Source organism: Crocuta crocuta, unplaced genomic scaffold, assembly GCF_008692635.1.
Source record: "Crocuta crocuta isolate KB4526 unplaced genomic scaffold, BGI_CrCroc_1.0 scaffold335, whole genome shotgun sequence".
Taxonomy (NCBI): domain Eukaryota; kingdom Metazoa; phylum Chordata; class Mammalia; order Carnivora; family Hyaenidae; genus Crocuta; species Crocuta crocuta.
In genome coordinates this window covers 362765-384103 of record NW_027527440.1, presented here as the reverse complement: position 1 = coordinate 384103, position 21339 = coordinate 362765, and the positions used below count along the sequence as shown (strand labels likewise).

The 21339-nt window shown below is 38.8% G+C and overlaps 1 protein-coding gene and 1 pseudogene across 1 annotated transcript; both read right to left on the bottom strand.

Moving 5' to 3' along the window:
- Positions 1-109: 109 nt before the first annotated feature.
- Positions 110-877, bottom strand: LOC144228540 (olfactory receptor 10D1B-like; annotated as a pseudogene).
- Positions 878-15923: 15046 nt separating this feature from the next.
- Positions 15924-16859, bottom strand: LOC144228669 (olfactory receptor 10D1B). Its single transcript, XM_077760568.1, has one exon. The coding sequence runs from the start codon at positions 16857-16859 to the stop codon at positions 15924-15926; it is 936 nt and encodes a 311-aa protein (XP_077616694.1).
- Between the last annotated feature and the right edge of the window lie 4480 nt (positions 16860-21339).

Below are 21339 nucleotides of genomic sequence, written 5' to 3'. Positions count from 1 at the left end.
AGAGGAAAAATTTGATAAATCATTCACATTAAATGAAGGCATTGATTTTATCAAAAATGTCTTAAGAAAAGATATTTGCAGTGCATATTATCAAGAAAAGACATATTATCTAGAACACATAGTGACCTTCCGAAGCAACCTGGGCTCCAGCCAGTTTTTTCAGGGTTCCTTTGACCTCTTTGCTTCTCAGAGTGTAGATTGTGGAATTCAGAATGGGGGTGATGACTACATTGCCAAAGATTTGCACTGGGGTGACCAGCATCTCACTCAAAGATGGCTGGGTATAGATAAGGGAACAGGGTCCAAAGAACAGTGTGACCACTGACAGGTGGGAAATATAGGTAGGTGCTGCCTTGCACCTCTCCTCAGCAGAGCGCACCTTTAGGATTGCAATGACAATACAGATGTAAGAGGCAAGGACGGCAAGAAAACATGTCATAGGCACAAGACCAGTGTTGGGGAAGCTCACTGTCTCAATGAAGATGGTGTTATCACAGGCCAATTTGACTACCCAGAAGATGTCACATAAGAAATGGTCTACCTTGTGAGACCCACAGTATGGCAGTAGGAAGGTCAGCGTGGTGAGAAATGTGGCATGAGAAGAGCTAGTAAACCAGGTGTCAGCAGCCAACAGGGCACATTCATGATGTGAATTCATGAATTCACGGTGATTCATTCATGATGATGGTGAAACACAGTGGGTGGCGGATGTCAGCAAATGGGTCATATGCCATCTCCGTGTAGAGCAGGCACTGAGTCCTGCCTAGGAAGTGGTAAAGAAAAAGACCTGAGATGTGCGACCACCCAGGGAGATGACTCACTTCCTCACCTGCAGGTTGGCCATCATCTTTGGGTGCTCACAGAAGAGAAGCTCCATTTTCAGGGAAATGTACAATAGTATTCCTGTGTTCTGTTTTTTTTCCCCTTAAGGTATTTATTTATTTTGAGAAAGTGAGAGAACACTCACCTGTGAGTGGAGGAAGGGCAGAGAGAGAGGAAGAGAGAGAATCCCAAGCAGTCTCCACAGTGTCAGTGCAGAGCCTGAAGGGCTCAATCTCAAGAACCATGAGATCATGACCTCAGCCAAAATCAAGAGGCGGATGCTTAAGCATTATTAACGGACTGAGCCACCCAGGCGCTCTTGTGTTCTTAAAAAGGTCCACAACCATTTAAGATGGTAAAGAATCACCACTCAACAGACTAACCTAGAAAAATCATCACATGGCATCTGTGACTGAGCAGGTTATTGGGAAGGTGAAATGCATACATGTTTATTTACTTATTTTCCATAAAGAAATAGTGAAAAAATTATAACTAGTCCACTTAGAACAAATGGTCAACAAAACAGAGTAAAGAAAAGATGTAACAGAAAGTTACAGAGTAACAGAAAGGACAGAGAGAAAAGAGAGAAATGGGGAAAGATAAAAGAGAGATGCAAAATAAGTAATAAAAGTACAGCATGTAAACAGTGGTCTGAGCAAAGTCAAATGAGGCTTATTCTCTTCTGGGTTATTGGAACCACTTATGGATTCTTTTCTAGGTCACCTTATTAAGAAAGAATTCTAGAAACTAGCTTGGTCCTGAAGTCTTTAGATTTACTTAATGTTTCTGTGTTTCTACCCATGAGCTAGTCAGTATATATGAAAATAAACTCCCAATCAGAGGTTTAAACAGACTCCCTGGAGTCTGTGTTGAGTCCCTAAGACTTAGAAGTAGCATCATTTTTTCACTAATTAGGTTTGAAGAAACTAACAATGATTTCTATTATTATTATTATTTTAGAATGGAACATAACCAATTGATCCTTGTACACAGATGATGAAACTTCTTCCCGGGACTCTTCTGGAAGAGCTATTATATACCTTAGAGAACATTCCACTTATTAACTCTGAAAGGCATAGAGATAGTGCAACTTAAAAAGTTTTTATTCCTGACACTTTAACAGAACTCTCAATGACTGATTCTTCCCCAAAGCAACTATAGGGTTCATGATGCTCTATGAGAGGCAGAGCGTAATATTTTGAATTATAAGGTCTAGGTTCAAATCCCAACCACACAGTGACTGATGTATGAGAATGACCAAGTTTCTTAAGGTAGTTGATAATGACCAAATTTCTTTATCTGTAAAACTGAGATGATAATACCTCTCATATTATATTTTTATGAATTTCAAATTAGATATTATGTGTGCAAAGGGGTTGTTGAAATATAAATCACTCTGTAAATATGAAGAACTAATACTACTTTTTTTTAAGTTCTTATTTAAATTCCAGGTAGTTAACATACAGTGTAATATTAATTTAGTGATTAATTTAGTGATTCAACATTTCTGTACAACACCTGGTACTCATCACGACACATGCACTACTTTGATTGTTTTTCATTTAATAAGTACTATTAGAAATGGCTGGTATGGGGTGCCTGGGTGGCTCGGTCAGTTAAGCGTCCCACTTCAGCTCTGAGTTCAAGCCCCGTGTCTGGCTCTATGCTGACAGCTCAGAGCCTGGGGCCTGCTTCAGATTCTGTGTCTTCCTCTCTCTCTGCTCCTTCTCCACTCATGCTGTTTTTCTCTATCTCAAAAATAAATAAACATCAAAAAAATTATTTAAAAAAAAAGAATGGCTGGTATAATGTCTTGAAGAGGCCTAGACCGTTGGCATTTTCAATAACAGTATTGAGATATAATTCACATACCATAAAATTCATCCTCTTAAAATATACAATTCAATGATTTTTAGTAAATTTAGAGAGTTTTGCAACCAATACTGCCATCCAATTTTAGAACATTTCCAGCACTTCAGAAAGATCCTTCATGCCTATTTGTAGCTTATTCTCATCTCTAGTTCCATGAAGCTACTAGTTTAGTTTTTTAATCTTTATGGATTTGTCTTTCCTGGACAGTTCATGTAAATAAATAATAGATTATATCATCCGAGTATAATGTTTTCAAGGTTCATCCACCCAGCTGTACTTCATTCCCTTTTGTGACCAAATAATAGTCCATTGTGTAGATATACCACAATTTGTTTATCTTTTCATGGATATGTGGGTTGTTTTCACTTTCAATTATTAGTAATAATGCTGCTATAAAATTTATGTACAAGTTTCTATGTGAATATATGTTTTCAGATCTCCTGAGTATATACCCAGACCTGAAGCGCTGGATGTAGGCTATTGGTATTTCAACTTGAGTTATATACAGAAGGGAAAAAAATATTCATGTTGACTTACATTTCTTATGTGTTATATTATCTCGAGCATAAAACTAGATATGAACTCTTGCTTACAACTTTTCTACGGTGATAAAACAAATATGAACTAAATGTAAAAAAAAAGCACATAGAACCAATAAAATTCCAATAGCATTAATTTTTTTCTAATGAATTATGTTTTTTTCTTTCTGAAATTTAATAATAGATACTGAATTTAGTTAAAGAAATATATTTAGATTTGTGAATCTTACGTTTTGTCAGTTTGATTTTCTAATTCGAAGTATATTCAAACATCATTTGAATTATCTTCTTACCCTCTCTTGTAATCTTACCTCTTTTTAAAATGAACCTTTAAGTGGCGTGTGGGTGGCTCAGTTGGTTAAGTGTCCGAATTCAGCTCAGGTCATGATCTCACGTTCGTGGGTTCCAGCCCCGCGTTGGTCTCTGTGCTGACAGTTTGGAACCTGGAGTCTGCTTCAGATTCTGTGTCTCCCTCTCTCTCTATCTGCCCCACCCCACACTCATGCTCTGTGTCTCTTCTTGATCTCAAAAATAAATAAACATTTAAAATAAAAAATAAATAAAATGAGCCTTTAAAATTATCAGTAGATTATGTTTACTGGTTAATCAATGAAATTTTAAAGTAACTATAGTGATTAAATTTCAAAGGGAAGTCGTCAATTCAAAGCAGTCTGTGTATTGGATGTCAGTGTGGAAGCTGCCCCCCACTGTCCCTTGCAAGATGACCAGCAGGTGTGGCTCTGTGGTGGTGCCCCTCATCCCTGGCCTCAAAGGCACAGGCATTGTCTCAGCCCCTGTGCCCAAGAAGCCACTGATGATGGCCAGTATTGACAACTGCTTACCTCAGTCACAGGCTGCACTGCCATCCTGGGCAGCTTCACCAAGATCACTTCTGATGCCATTTTCAAGACATACAGCCGTCTCACTCCTCACCTCTGGAAAGAAACTGTATTCACCAAGTCTCCCTCTCAGGAATTCACTGACCATCTTGTAAAGACCCACACCAGAGCCTCCGTGTAGAGGACCCAGGCTCCAGCTGCAGACACAACATAATTTTATACAAGAAAAATAAAGTAAATTAAAGCCTGTTTTAAAAAAGTCATAGTAAGAATGGATCAATCCCAGCAGATGTGGAGACAGATATAGATGACATCCATAGGACATTGTGCATATCAAAGGAGACCTAGAGGTGTATGAAAGTGGAGGAATGGATCTACTTCCCGACCAGTGATATAGTGGTAAGTAAGTCCCCTCCCCCAACCAAAAAACTAATAATAGTAAGTCCCAAACTTTAGAATCAATTCTGAGGAAATGAAGGATGAGGGCAGAAAGTTTAAAATAGACTGGGTTTGGAGCACCTGGGTGACTCAGTCGGTTGACCTTCTGACTCTTGGTCAGACTTCAGCTCAGGTCATGATCCCAGAGCCATGGGATCAAGCCCCACATTGGGCTCTGGGCTGAGCGGAGCCTGCTCAAGATTCTCTCTGTTTCCCTCTGCTCCTCTCCTCGCTTGGATCCTCTCCCTCCCTCTCTCTAAAAAATGAATTTTAATTAATTAATTAATTGACTGGGTTTGTAACTTGAATATAATACCTTCACAACTTGAATATAACAAATTCAACTTGAATGTCACTGACTTGAATGTAACTAGAATATTTTTTCTATCATTTGGTAGAAATGGAGGTTCAAGATAAAAATAAGTTTAAAGAAAAATAAAGGAAGCAACATTTTACACACTATATACAGAATGGGAAAAATGGAAGGAAGGAAGGAGGGAGGAAGTTAGTTTGTAGCATGAACTGCAGTTTACCCTCCACATATCCTCTTAGTATGTTTGAAATCACCTTAAACTGTGGCTCCCGAGAGACACACATTGACATCAGCTAGATGCATATACCTGGCGATTCAAAGACCTGAGAACACGCTGGCTAGAAGTAGAATTACAAGGGAAGAGAACAGATCTAATTAAGTTTAATAGACTTTGAAAATTGTCTGACAGTGTGTTATTTTACTTGCAACATTTTCACCAACCTTAAGGCTTACACCTCATTTCACAGGCTTTGGCAAACCAGCTTGGGTCTGCTGCTGACTCAGAGGGTCCTCTCTAGAAGGTCTCCATGGAAACCAAATGTAGAAAGGAGCACACAGAGAGATAGCCCAGCGATTAAGGTTAAGCCAGCTGTTGCTTTTTCCTTAGATTCTGACAACAAAACTAATGCTTTTAGCATGGCTTCTGCCAAATGAATATAAATATATTATATAACACTATGCCATGAACATTTAAAATACTATAAAAATACTATATTTAGTATAAAATAAAAGTAATATTTATTATTATATATGTATACATATATAGTATATGCATACACTATGATGTGTAAGAATAATTCACATTATTTTGTAATAATATACTTATAAATATATAATATAATGTTAAATATTATATATTACTGAATTTTTTAGCTAAAGAAAAAAAACAATGGCATTTTTTTCTTATTTTCTTGACATTCCTATGCCTTAGCCTCTCCTCAATTTTCCTCTAATGGTTTCCCCGTGCCCAAATTTTCATATCCTATTAGCCAATAAGACTCAGTTTATATGTTGTCCCCTCCTTCATGCTCATTCTGAGATCCCACAACAAAGTAACCTCTCTCATTTAAACCTGCTTAATATTTTAACTTTTTTTCTTGACAGCATATAATTTGTTTTATAGTTAATATATAAAATACATAAAGACCTCTGCCACATTAATTTTTTATTCTCCATTGTATCTAGCAAAGTGACTTAACAGAGTCTCAAAGAATGTTTGCTAAATTAATATCTCATTCAATTAAAATAGGAGGAAACCTATTTAGGCTTCAGATCCCTAGATGGAGAACAGAATTCCCAATTTAGTATGCTCGCTTCCATGCACTCATTTAACTACCTAGGCCTATTTCCTCATTTTTGAGAGAGGTATTACATAAGTGATGTCTGAGGTCCCTTCCAGCTCAAGGGTTCGATTTAATAATCATGATATACAAATAAGATATAATTGTGATGCATTTAGACCAGCTTTTCTCATGGGGTCCAGTCTACAATTTTCCCCATTAGTTCTACTTGCCATTGGCTTCCAAACAGATACACTTTACTTTGTAGACAATGAAATTGGCAGAGGACTGAGATCCCGACTACGTAAGGATATCATTTACATGAGGATATCCAATTCAATATTACAAATAGTGGTAGTCTTTCCACTGTCCTCAGACCTGTGCTGAACTACTGCATGGGACCAGAGGTACAAGACATAGGGAGCATACAGAACCTCTTCTCCGGGAATCAGCAATCTATGGGGTGGATGAGACAAATACAAAGATCAGTGTAAAAACTCATTCTAAGGGAGATAAGGCCAATGAAAGATTTAAATTGTAAATTATATCCCAATCCATTCCTTTGAGTGAAGTAACTCTGAGTAGCAGAGCACCTCACTTTGTTCTCATTGGTCCTGTGTTACTTTATATATATTCTTTGGCATCTCTGGGTCCTACTTGTTTCATCATATATAAAACAAGATAATTACCTTATGTAATCCTAAAGGTCTCATCTATCTCTAGCCTCTTAAAGGGACATTAAGACTTCATCACTTTATTTTGCTGGTGATAGTCTGTTTATTGGCTTTTTATGATATTTAGTTAAAACCAACAGATTTCAAGGGCTTCTGGGTGGCTCAGTTGGTTAAGCATCTGACTCTTGACTTCAGCTCAGGCCATGATCTCAAGGTTTGTGAGTGTGAGCTCTGAGTAGGGCTCTGCACTGATAGCACATGGGGCCTGCTTGAGATTGTCTCTCTCTTTCTCTGCCCCTACCCCGCCTCCTCTCTGTCTCTCCCTCTCTCTCAGAATAAATTTTAAAAAAGCTTAAAAAAAAAAAACAGATTTTGAAGCACCTGAGTGGCTCAGTCACTTGAGCACCCAACTCTTGGTTTCAGCTCAGGTCATGATCTCACAGTTCGTAAGATAAAGCCCCGCATCAGACTCTGTGCTGACTGCCATGAGCCTGCTTGGAGTTTTCTCTCTCTGCTTCTCCCCAACTTGTGTGCATGCTCTCTCTCAAAATAAATAACCAAACATTACAAAAACCCAGATTTCATTCAATCAGTATTTTATCAAAATTATTATTGTTCCCACTAATTATATGTGTGTGTGCAGATGTGTGTTTCTTTGTGTGTGTTTAAGGTAATGAAATATTCTTAGTGCCCTAAAAATAACTAAGAATATAAAGTGCTCCTAAATCCTGGATTTCAAAATTGGCAGGGCAGGGACTTGAGAGATGATAAACCTTCATAGCCTGCGCTGATGGAAACAATCAGCAAGGGGCCAGTTAATTTAAGTCACGAGAACTGTCATGGTTGCTAAATTGAGCCTTCTGCATTCCCTCTTGAAATTCACTCTGAGTCTCAAATTGCTTCCTCTGGCCCTGCTATTTAGTCGAACTGCCTTGTTTTAATTCATGCTTTTCACCATGTGCTGGGCAAAGCTGGCTCTGAGCACTGAAATGTGATTCACAGATTCCACTGATGCTTCTTTAAGAAGATTCCGCACTTAGAGTAGGTAGGCATTTAAAGCCTTGACATTAAAAAGCCCATGTTTTCACCATCTGTGAAGACTGTTTAACTGCATCCTAACTGGCAAGGGGCATTTTTATCACGAATTCTTACAAGGAAGACAATTTCATATGATCTCTCTCTCAATTGATCATTTCAGTGATTCAGGAGGAATCAGCCTCATCTTGGAAATGCTAGAAAAACTGATGTGAATGAAGTTCTGCATGAGTACATGTTTAGCAAGGAGGCTGTGAGTTCTACTTGTGTGTGTGTGCATGTTACGTGTGTGGTACTTGCACTTAGTTTTTCCTCGGGATAATAATTTCAGAGGGAACCCAAGAGCATAAACACTTTAATAAGGCTTTTGCCCTTCCTAAGCCAATTTCCGGTCTCATTAATTCACATTTCCCTATTATGCCACTCACAAGTGGAGAACAAAAATTAGAGGGCAGAAAAAAAGCCAAAGTCATAATGAGCATGAGAAGCATCTCACAGGAATGAGTACCTTTGAGATTAATTAGCTAAAATGTTCTCTTCTCAATAATTCCCTTAGAGACATCTTGTAGTTTGAGGTAAGTGTAAGAGAAGTTTTGAAAATGTGTTTGTTTTCTGGAACTTTCCACTACCTGGCTTGAGAAATAAGGACCATTTTCTGCGTTTCAAACAATGATTTTCATGGGCATGAATGCTAGAAGGACATGCATTTATCAGTCACAAAATCATACATTGTACAGAAGGGGCATTAGAGCCAAGCTGGGCTTGGACATGGATTAGTTTGCCAGGGTAACCATGCACTACAGACTGGGTGGCTTAAACAACAGAAATTTATTTTCTCACAATTCTGAAGGCTAGAAATCTATGATCAAAGGGCTGGAAGGTTTGGTTTCTACCAAGGGAACAGAGAGGGATCAGTTCCGGCCTCTCTCCTTGGCTTGCAGATGGCCATCCTTCCTCTGTCCCTTCCCATGGTCCTCTGCATGTACATCTCTACTGTGTCTTGTGTCTCCAGCTTTTCTTGTCCCCTAAGGACACCAGTCCCATTGGATTAGGGCTGACCCTAACAGCCTCATTAAATTGAATCACCACACAGTCACATTTTGAGGTACTGTGGTTAGCGCTGCAACATACTGAATTTTGGGAGAAGACGATTCAACCCATAACAGGAGACACACTTCCCTAGCTGGAGCATGCACACATGACACGTATGATTTTGATCAGGCTGCTCAAACTCTCAGTCTCATTTTCTGAACCGTAGAATAGGGATAATAATAAGCTCTTACTTCATAAGAATGAAATGAGTTAGGTATGCAGAGGACCCAGCCTGGTGCTTAGTTCACCACAAATGCTCTATAAATCTCAGCTAATCACAGCAAGCTTTTACATTTTCTTGGTATCTCAAACATTTCTTGATGGAAGTTTCAGTTCATCTTTCCATTGTATGGTTATAATGTAGTAAATCTATCAGCTTGCTTCTTTGATCTAAAGTCCCATTTAATCTAATATAATCTTTAACCTTATATTTTTGCTTCTTTTAAATTGCTTCCACAGATTCTCAATTTCTGGTAGTATTTAGAAGCAGCACGGGCATTGCTGCTATTTCCTGAGAACTTTGTATCTTGTTTACTTTTTTGGCAAATTGGGAACACGATGTTTTATTTTGTTTTGGGTTCCTTCCTAAGTCTTTTGTTTATATCTGCCTATAATTTGTTAGCTATAGCCAAAGCCCAAATAGCTTTTAGACTGAGATAAACTGTGTAATTCTGATATTAATTCCATTATCTATAGCTTTTTGAGATCATATATTCAAGGGTTCAACACTTCAGTAACTTCAAATGAACAAAAAAATAATTGTGAGAACCAAAATAGGAAACAAGAACCTCATCAATTTTGCCTCAATCCAAAATATTACATAGATGAAAATTAATGTATAAAATGAGTGTATTAAATGAAATTAAAATGCCATATTATACACAGTTGGCTTTTACCATGCACTTATTATATACTAAGCCCTACACTAAGCCCTTTGCATGGATAACCCCATTGAATCTTTATAGTGACCTTCTGAGTTGGGTACTTATATCTTTCTCACATTACATTTGAAGAGCGCTTGCCTAACACCACACAAATGACAAGTGGTCAGGAGGGAGATGAAATCCTGATCTGCCTGGCTACAAAGCCCAGCACACTCTCAAACACTGTTCTTAAACACTACTGTCGGCCACTAATAGTCTTGAAGAATTGTTTCCAAAGAAAAAATCTTTGTACACTGAACACTGCTCTTTTATTGCCTATTCTTTACTGAAAGAAATGCATTTTTTGATAAACAAAAAGGGAAGGGAACATATTTATCATGTTCAAGGTCCAGTGTTAGGTGATTTAAAGATGTATCCAAGTCCATCTTTACAATTCAATGAAGTAGGCTTAGGGGTCTCCACTTACCAATTAAAATCTAACAATTTAAGTTAGTTAAGTAACTTAAAAGACATAAAGTGCATACATGATAAGATAAAACTTAAATCATATTGGTCTGATTCTATTATTTCTGTTGGCATAAACTATTGGTCAAAGTAGAACATGAGTCTGTTCCTAGCAGAAGCTTAATAACATTTAACAACATACATAGACTGAGGTCCTAGCCAATAACAAAACGTCATCTAGAGGTCACACTGATCTGTTAATGCAACAAATGAGGGGTTGGATAGTTCTGCACTGTAAGTAACCATCTGTCTCCCTTTCTTCACCCCTTTTCACCTCATTAGCTGTTAACTTTTGGGGTCACTTTGCCAATCTTTCTTTTACATGATGAATTGATACTGTATGTCATAATCTAAAATTGAAACAGAAAAATAAAAACTTAATTGTGTCTGAGATAAAGAAATTTCATAAAGAAAATGATTATCCAGCTTGGGTTTTGAAGGATGAGTAGAAGTTTTTCTAGCAGAGGACTCAGGGAAGGGCATTCCATGATGAGAGAATATATTTATGAAGACAAAATTATGAATGAGTATATTTGGAATGTTTTTTAGGAAGCTTCTTCAACATCTGTACAAGATTAATCATTTCTGTTTTCATTTTTCCAGTCTATTTTATATTTTCTTTAAACATTTTTATATATTTTTCAAATTTTTATTAAATTCATTAGTTTATGTACAGTGCAATATTGGTTTCAGGAGTAGAATTCAGTGATTCATCACTTACATACAACACCCAGTGATCATCATAACAAGTGCCCTCCTAAATATCCATCATCCATCTAACCCATCCCCCACCATTCTCCTTCCATCAACCCTCAGTTTGTTCTCTATCATTAAGAGTCTTTTATGGTTTGTTTCTCTCTCTCTCTTCTTACTATATTTTATTTTAATCATGCCTCCCATGTTTAGTTATGAGCGTATTAAGAATATGACTTACAGATATTTATAACTCCAGTGCTAGTATAGTAATTACTCAATACATATGTGTTTAAATGAACAAGACAATAAATAAATAATGCAAAGAAATACCTTTAGGGGATGGCAAGCACAGTTTAGCTATAAAGGAGAGTGTGTATGTGAGAGATGTATGTGTTACTGTGTGAACATATGGCTTTGAGGAGACTAAAGAGGTGAGTTGGATCAGATTGTTAATTCTACGGATACTTTACTAAGTTATTTAAATTTAACATATAAGCAATAAACAACTGTTGGAGGTCCTAAAGAAGCAGAGTAGTATTGGGGCACCTGGGTGGTTCAGTCAGTTAAGTCAGTTAAGTGTCTAACTGTTTCAGGTCATGATCTCACAGTCTGTGAGTTTGAGCCCTGCATCAGGCTCTGAGCACAGCTGACACTCTGGCTCCTCTGTCCAATCTCTCTCTCTCTCTCTCAAAAATCAACCTAATTTTTTTATATCAAGGAGGTATTGTGTCATTCACATTTTGGAAAGATACTAATTTAGAAGTGAAATAATTATGACCATAACTTTTCTCAGTAACTCAGTCCATATTCCCTCACCCACTCCAGAGGCCACCTTCAGATAGTGTCCTTAGGGACACTAGCCCTGTGGACTCCCCATGCCTTCTTCTGAGAGTAGTCTCTGGCCAAGGAATTTCTTTCAGTCTGCATATATGGAGCAGGCCAGACACATGTGATAATTAACGCTTCCAAGGGCATCTACCAACCAATATGGGTCAGGACTTAGTATAAAAATACCCAGATTCCTTTGCAACTCAGTAGAACAATTTGGAGGTTGCTAAACACCATTTTTCAGAGGCCCCCTTGTGCTATTGAGCCCCAGTTCCTCACAGTGGTAATCTATTCATTGACACCTGCTTGATTGACTGTCTTTACCCTGTGTCACTTTCCCTCTCTTTTATTGTGTTTTCTGGGATCACCTTCCAGATAAATTGTTTATCCTTAAACCTTTGTCTCAGAGTCTTCTATTGAGAAACTCCAAACTAAATAAAATTTTCATTTTCTCTTTTCTCTGATAGAAATCTTAAAGAGAGGCAGGTGATGGTATCTTTGTGTCATATCTATACATACTGAAAGGTATAAAGAACCCACCAAAATGCTGTGGCTTTTTAAAAGAAAAGCATTCTTATATTCTGGAAATTCACATTTATTTATCAGTAAATAACAAAAACAAAATATAAATGTTCATATATTCATACAATAGAACTCTGCACCTTGGCAGTAATGAATTAATTTCCCATGCAATGACATTAATGGCAAAAGAGTAACATTTAAGTGAAAAATAGTACATTTCAACAGAATTAAGTTAATATAAAGTTCAAAAACTTGCCATACATAGGCTGTTGAGTGACACAAACATAGAGGTAAAACTTAAAGAAAAACAAAGGAATAATAAGCACAAAACTCAGGAGAGTGATGTCTTCTAGAGGGGGTGAGGGTAAGGAATCAGGCTGGGGTCTACTGAGAACATTCAAGGCACTGACACTGCTCTCTGCCTTAAACCAGATAGTAGGACCCAGCTGTTCATTGTATCAGAGTTTCTAATACTTTACATATTTTTAATTATTTTCTAATTGCTTACTATTTAATAAAAACACTTCAAAAATACTTCCAACAGGATGATGATGTCTTTTTGATGTCATTGATGATGATGTCATTTGATGTCACTAGGTTATTTATCACCAATTTAGCAGTCCAATAATCACAAGCAGTAATGTTCTTCTTACCCCAGATGAACTAGAAAAATGCAAATATTCTCTTAGCTTGAATAATTATTTTTGTAAAGGTAAAGCCAGTGTTCTTGACCTATCAAAAATCGCAAATCAAGTATTGAGAACATTAATTTCTGACTTTTTAATTTCAATCAATTTAATCTAGAACAAATCAGCAGGGTCCCAGGGAGAGCAAGGAATACACAGAACAGGCCTCTACTCCTGTGGACATGCCCTAGAGTACCTGCCTTCACATCCCCCCAGTGCTGTAAGAACCATCTTCTCAGCTCCACTGTTCATGTCCATGTCATAAGTGTCTACTTTTGATCCCCACATTGTAGTTTCTCTCTCCAGGAGCTGTTGGTAAAATGAAATACATAAGTGAAATTCAAAACAGGCATTGGTTATATATATAACAAATTTAGAAAGGAGCCAAAAGTGACCAAAGACTATAATGGTGTGTTGCAAAAAGGGTTGGAATGAACAGGGACACCTTTAAAGAACTTAGAATCCACCTGGAGTCAGATCGTGGATGCCACTCCTAGACCATGCTTGAACCCAGTGTTTCAGATGATTTTGCCATTGTAGCCCACTCTGCTCAAACGTTCTCTGAACTCTGCTTTAAAATTCTTGTTCTCTGTCCTCCCTGCTCTTGGACTTTGATTCTCTGTCTTTGCCCCTGTGGATTAAATATTTTGCTAAGTGGTCTACCTAATTTGGGGGTTCTCAAATTGATATTTTTTCTCAAATTCTTCTTACATTGTCCCTTTAATTATAGAATACAGAAAAGTCTCATTCCACCATCAAACCCCACCTGGGCCCCCACACCCAAGGCTGGGCTCCTGCTCAGGTGGAAATATGTTAGACATTACCTAGAGACAGGAGAGCTGCCAGCATCTCTCAGAATCCCTGGGACAACCAGAGAGATCAATTGTTTAAGGAGATAGAGTCCTTTTGTGCAAGGGAGTCCTCCAGCCTAGGAACAAAGAGCTGAGCTGGAGAAAGAACCCTGAAAATGGGTGAAATGAATTTTAGTTTTCCTGCAAGAACATTCACTCACAGATGGCAAATAGTTAAGAGATGTCCATCCAAGGAATGATCTCTCATCACCCCCCCCACACACACACACATGCACACAAAACAAAAGATTGAGAAGTGTGTTGTTCTCCTTGTGAAATCATTCTTCATCCATGGGACTGGAAAACAAACAAACAAACAAACAAGAAACCCTTCAACTTCAACACCTCCTATGTGAGGTCCCTCCCCAGTCTCATAAAAAATGTACTCCACATTTTTTTGCCTTATTTCATACCTTGACCACAGTGTTTATCAGGGGATGTTCTAATTTGTTGTAAATCTGTTTATTTTCTCCAGCAGACTCTGACTTCTTTCAGGTAGAATTGTGTCTCGTTCAGCTCTGCATTCTCCACCCCTAGCACAGAGTTAGTCCTTGAATGACATCTGAATGAGTGAAAATGAAAGGAAATTGGGTCTAGTCTTTTATTCTTACAAATTATTCTACTTTGAAGATCTGAGCAGCTACAACCAGGAAACTGAGGAAAGGGAAGAGATCTTCAAATGGACTCAGAGAGGCTTGAGAAGGGTTTGGGATACACTAGATTTGAAATTATTTCAGATGTATTTCCACCTTCTCTTTTAAGCTCTTGTTTGCTGAGAAACTAGAGGGAAACAGCACTGAGAGGGATTTTAGGAGCCTAAGAGAAGAGACTAGACAAGAATTTGTCTCTGCCATGGGAATATGTGCTGGATCACCCTTCTGATAGAGGGCACAGAGACAGTGGCTCTGGTCTGGTCTGGAAGGTTCTGTGGCTGCTCCCTGATTCTGAGAAGTGCAGATTGGAGAAGAGAACTGGTCTCTGCCTTGGTCCCTCCTCTTCCATTGCCCTCCTCATGGTGGCTTTCTCTCTACATCACCGTTAGAATAAACTTCTTAGTAACTATTTTCCCCAAATGGAATCCTGTTCTCATTGCATTCAGTCATACAAACAATAGTCTACTGTACTGAAATAGCTCATTTTTCATTCTTAGAATATTTCAGCCACCAAATGAAGAAATGTAGGAATGGGGACCAAATTCCAACACTTTTGGTAGACAGAAAAAGCCAAAGACACAAAATGATGACAGCGTGGACCCAGCATGGTCCCCTGGTTGTGGTAAGCAATACAAAGCCAAGTTCAAAAGGAATCACAGCACAGTCACCCCTCCGTGGATTTCCCATCTGTCTTTTCCACATCCTCATCCCATCTAAATGCTGCATCTCCACCTCCAGGGCCCACTTCCAGTTCGAAACCCAACAGATAGGGTTTGTAGGGGACAGTACACCAGTCAGTACATCTTGTTCACACAGAGATCTGCCTCAGCCTCCAGCAAGTAGACTTTCTCTTTGTGCAACATATTTATGTTTTTTAAGGTGTTACTTGAAGTCTTGGACATGCACCCTTCCCATTTTCTTTCGACAACTCCTAGACCAATAAAATGAAGGCTTAACCAATGCAGGCATTTGAGGAGACAATCACTGCAGCCAGGAGGAAAAATTGTCAGCATGAAGGGAAAAGAAGAGGAGAAGGGGAATGTAGAAGGAGGCAGAAGATAAATACTGGGAAGCAGAAATTCCAGGTTGTTCTGGCTGCTGGGGAGAACTCCCTTCTTCCTTCATCAGCAGTATGAAATCCTCAAGACAGTAAAAGTTCCAGAGTCAGAAAACCCACTCTAGAATCTTCATTCTGCCATCCGCTCCTCATGGGTCCTTCGACAAGTAACTTTAAGGTCTCAGGATATTAGCCCCCACACTGTAAAATGGAGAAAATCCATTTTATATATATTTTATAATACCTGTGCTTTCAGACTGAAAAATATTTGTGAGAAATACATAAAATTGTTATATAGGCTACAAAATACAGTTGAAGTCTTAGCTAGTGTTCTTTCTCTACAATTGTTCAGGAAGGAACCCCAAGTGATGTAGCACCTTCCACAGAGATGATTTTACTTCCTTATTCCTGAGGCTATAGATCAAAGGGTTCAGCATAGGGGTGACCAGGTTATTCAAGATCTGAACAGTTGCATCCAGCCAGGGGCTTGGGGTTGGTCTGAGGTAGATGAGGACTACCGGCATGTAGAAAAGCAGGATGGCGGTGAGGTGGGCACTGCAGGTGGAGAAGGCGCGGTGCCGGCCCTCTGCAGAGCGGATCTGCAGGATGGAGCAGACAATGCGACTGTATGAGGTGAGGATGAGAAGGAAGCAGCTAAGGGGCATGAGGCCCACGCTGATGAATCCCACCATCTCCAGGGCTGAGGTGTCAGCACAAGCCAACTTCAGCATCACCGGGATATCACAGAAGAAGTAATCCACCTCATTGGGGCCACAGTAGGGCAACTGGAAGGTGAGCGTGCTTAGAAAGGTGGCCTGAATGCAGCCAAAAAACGAAGTCCCCACGGCCAGGATGGCACACACCCTGTGGCTCATGATTACCGTGTAACGGAGAGGGTAACAGATGGCCACAAAGCGGTCGTAGGCCATTACCGTGTACAGAAAGCACTCGGTACAGCCCAGGAAGTGGTAGAAGAAGAGCTGGGACACGCAGCCCGCATAGGAGATGACCCGGCTGTTTCCTGAGAGGTAGAAGAGCATCTTGGGGGAGCTCACAGAAGGGAAAAATATGTCACACACAGACAGTTGACACAGGAAGAAGTACATGGGGGTGTGAAGCCGAGTGGAGGAGACAATTGCCAGTAGGATGAGCAGGTTCCCCGTAAGAGTGAAGATGTAGAAGCACAAAAACAGGACAAAGAGCATGGCCTCCAGATCCTCCGTGTGTGGGATGCCCAGCAGGATGAATTCAGTCACTACTGAGAGATTCTTCATAGTGTGAGAAAGGCAGACCTCTGAAAGGAACCCAAGACACCAAAGTATGAACACCCAACATCAAATTATCAAGCTTTTTGCTGATGAATGCTTTGGCTGTGTTTTTAACAGGCAACACCAGCCTCCTTATGAATGGCAAGTTGTCAATCAAAATGTCAGGTAATAAGAAATGCCAATTTCAGTGCCACACTCCATCCCACCCCTGGAAGGAATGTGTTGTAGAGGCTGATGGTTGTCCTCTATGACAAGATCAGAGGTTTAAAGCTAGATACAAAATATTCTCATGCTGAGAAACCTTTTTCAATTTGTTCAGTTCTCTTGTTAGTATTGACTCTCCTTGGGTATCTTTGTATTTTAAACTCTCATGATGTCTTTGAGTAACAAACTTCCACTATTCAGTATCCTTTAGAAAAAAATCAGGGGGGAAAATGTGTTAGAAATCAGAGCACTTCATTTGAATCCTGGCTGTCTTAGTAAAGATTATAAAATGTCTGTGAGGGTATCTGGCAAAAACATAAATCCTAATGAAAAGTGTTCATTTTATGTACCTTAAACTTTCTTCTTTAACTGCTTTCCTTTAATGTTGGCATCCTATAATTATTTGTAAATAAATGTTTTGTGAAACAAATTATTGAATAGACTTAGATCATATCCTCTTCAGATTACATCCCTCCCGAGTTGAAAGAACTTATAGCCCCATCTCTATTGGGAATGCTGCTATGGTTCTTCTGGTGCTTTTAACCTTTCCTAAGGAGACTTGAGGCAACCTGAAATATTAAGCAAAAGAAATAGTAGCAGCAAAAAAGCATCAATTTCACTTTACTGTGATGAAGAAATGTATAGCAGAAAGTCAAAGAACTGCTCAAACAATTCAAGAGCAAGATATGGTGTCTGAAGGACACAGAGACCTCTTCCTCCCACTACTCATTTAACAATAATAATAATACATAGACACATGCATATACATACATACCACTTAATGAATATTTACTGTGCTCCAAGGACTATGCTTAACACTTTCCAAATAGAATTCATTTAAGTAAGCCCATAAGAAGAAGCTATTACTACTATTCTCACCTACAAATCAGAGAAATGAAGCTTGGAAAAGTTCAGCAAGTTGCCAAAGGTTACTAAGCCAATATGTGACAGAGCTGAGACCCAGATGTGTTTCAGTTCATTCAGGCTGCTTTGTATTCCCAATCACTAGGAAAACAGCTCTCTGCCTCTGCTTTCTAAGACAGCCTGATCCCCTGCAAGCAATGACACTCTTCTAGATGGGTTCACATCATTTTTATAGTAAGATGGGACAAGCCTTCTTGTGTTACTTCTTCCTGGTTATTTCCAGTCTTGACCGTACAGCACACCTAGTTAATATCTAATTCAGTTTTAGAGATCAGACAATAGCCTTTTTCTATCCCTTTGACACTAAACTTAGTATCAGTCCCAATACAGGAGCTTTCAAGTGATAGAGTCACATTCAACATGGGATTCCAATCATAAATTGTGGCAAGGGACACTGAAAAACATGCCAAAGAGAATGGCCAAGTCAAAATGAGTCATTCATATACCACCCTACAATTGGGGCTAAATTGAAGACAGCAGAGACGGAAACAGTGACATTCTGGGGGAGGGATGCTGTTGACAACCTGCTTCTTATTATGAATTCTAGTCACACCTGAAGAGTGTCCCCAAGCAATGCCAATATTTTTGTGAGTTCTGGATCACCTCTCCTTGGTCAAAAAAAGGCTCTCAGAGTTCTTTGGTCCTTACCTACAGTTGGATATTCTATAATTCTATAATCCTGTTTGATTTATAAGTCTATTTCAGGTCAAAGATATCCCCAGGGACCAGAAAATCTCCTGTCTGTGGACCTGCTCGTGTATGAGAGGCAGAGGCAAATGGGCAGCTATGGGCAGCAGTCTGGACACTCACATGGTCTACCCAAGAACAGTCAAGTTTACCAGAGTGTTATAACATGACCTCACCTTTACTGTCTCTGAGCAGAGCACAGAGTGCTCCAGCTAAAGGAGTTTCAATTCTCCTACTTATAAACAACCGAGTCTCATAGGGTTTGCACAATCAAGACCTGTACATACTCACTCTCCCTGGACTGCTTCCTTGAAAATTTTTTCAGATTCCCTTAAGTCGTACTTGAGATATAGAAATAGCTCTGAGGGAGCAATTAGTTTTTCAACCTTATTTATCATCCAGCTAAGAAATAATAGCAGTAAGATCATCAGAAAGGGATGCTCTAAAGTGGGAAATATCTATGCTCCTTCAAGATCACTTACATGATAGAGTGAGCTCCAATTCTATCACTTTTTGGTTGTCTCATACACCCTCAAGGCTTTGCTTATTATATTATCTGTCAATTGCTTTCAAGGTTATCTATACATTCATGTGATTATATAGTTATCTCTAATAAACATCAATATTAAAAACAGAAACCTAATCAGTTAGTGATTATTTTTATGCATCTCTGATCATTATATGTCCTTCAGGTCAGTACTCCTAAAGAGAAATATTTATATATTGGACACATCCATAACAGAGGACCAGTATAAATAAAGGGACTGGCTATCTGCCACCTGGGTGTCTCAGTCAGTTAAACATCCAAGTTTGGCTCAGGTCATGATCTCACGGATTGTGAGTTCGAGCCCTGCGTCAGGCTCTGTGCTGACAGCTTGGAGCCTGCGGCCTACTTTGGATCCTGTGTGTGTCTCTCTCTATCTCTGCCCCTTGCTCACACTCTGTCTCTCTCTCAAAAATTAACAAACATTAAAATTGTTTAAGAACAAAATAAAGGAGCTGGTTATAAACCTTCTCGAAATGATTGATAAAAATGATTGACTAAGTATCTAATATTCACTTAATCCACAGTAAACATTTACCTCTAACCAAGTGCTATGCTAAATGTCAAATTCATTATTACTTTCAGTGTCCAATAGAAGCCTCATAAAGGAGTCTATATTTGACAAAGAAACTGAAAAGGAGATGAAATATCTTGAAGATTACACAGCTAGAGAGAAACTGACTTGAGATTCTAATTGCAAAGCCAATGTTTTTAAGCATGATACTATGATGAATCCCAGAGGTTTGAGTTTTGTACCCAAACAGAAGCAGAGATACAATGTGATCTTCAAGTGCTTGCATGGCTGGTAGTCTTGATACGTGCAGTTCCCTGTGATGACACATGAATCACAGGCAGATGTGGTAGACAGACAGATTTATTTTCGGAGTAGAAAGTGTTTAATTACTAGAAAATGTACATAGATGAAATACACAGGCTTATGAGATGGTTAGCTCCTTGTCGCTGGAAGTATCCAAGGTGTGGAGAGAATCATCTTGTAGGTATGCCAGTAAGAATATTCTCAATGTGGATGAATAACTTGAATCAATGTTCTTTCTAATTGAGATCATTTGGTTTTATTTATACTGTAAAACTTTTCAGTGATACTGACCTAACACAGTAAAAGTGGAATGTTTACTTAATAATGGTAATTCTATGAATCCCTATACAAAAGAAATGACAAATATGACCATAGTGCTTACAAAAGTAACCATTGTAATACCAAGACTGTTGTGAAAACACTATTTTTTAAACGTTTTATTTATTGCTGAGAGAGAGAGAGAGATACAGCGTCAACAGGGCAGGGTCAGAGAGAGAGGGAGACACAGAATCTGAAGTAGGCTCCAGGCTCTGAGCTAGCTGTCAGCACAGAGCCCGATGTGGGGCTCGAACCCACGAACCGTGAGATCACGACCTGAGCTGAAGTCAGACACTCAACCAACTGAGCCACCCAGGCACCCTTGAAAACATTCTTTTAAAGGGAGAAACATAGGTCCTGGGGTGAGTCCAGATGCTACTCAAGCAGAGTCTCATGAGATAAGAGTGACCTGTTGAGATGTCATAGTGAACAGACCAGTTTTATTGTTTATTTTGAGACTACAGTTTTAGTAAAAGCTAACACTTATTGTACATATATGCCAGAATTCTGTTGAGTAGTGTACATGTATTATCTCTTTCAGTGTTCACTAGAACTCTATTATTAGGCAGGTAGCATTATTTCCCCCATTTCTAGTAGGAAATTTAGGCTCAAAGGGTTTAAGCAATTTAATCGAGGTAATAAAGTTGGTCAATAGTAGAGCTGTATCTCAAATCCAGGATAACAGGACTCTTTCCTGTTATATAAAGAAAAATGTTGAGACCTAATTCTGACTTTCAGATATGTATTCATAAGTAATATCACCTTACTTGTGTGATTGTCTCAGCTTCCTGGTGCACTTTTATGTCATTTTAATTAATTCTCTCAAGAACTTTGTAAGGTGGCCCTTATGAGACCTGTTTTACAAATGAGGACATTGGAACTCAGAGCAACTGTGACTTTCCTAAAGTTAGACCATAAAGGAGCCCAGGCATTCCTAGGCTGAGCCCTCTTTCCACTACACCATTACTGCTTCCAAAAAATGACTTCATCCA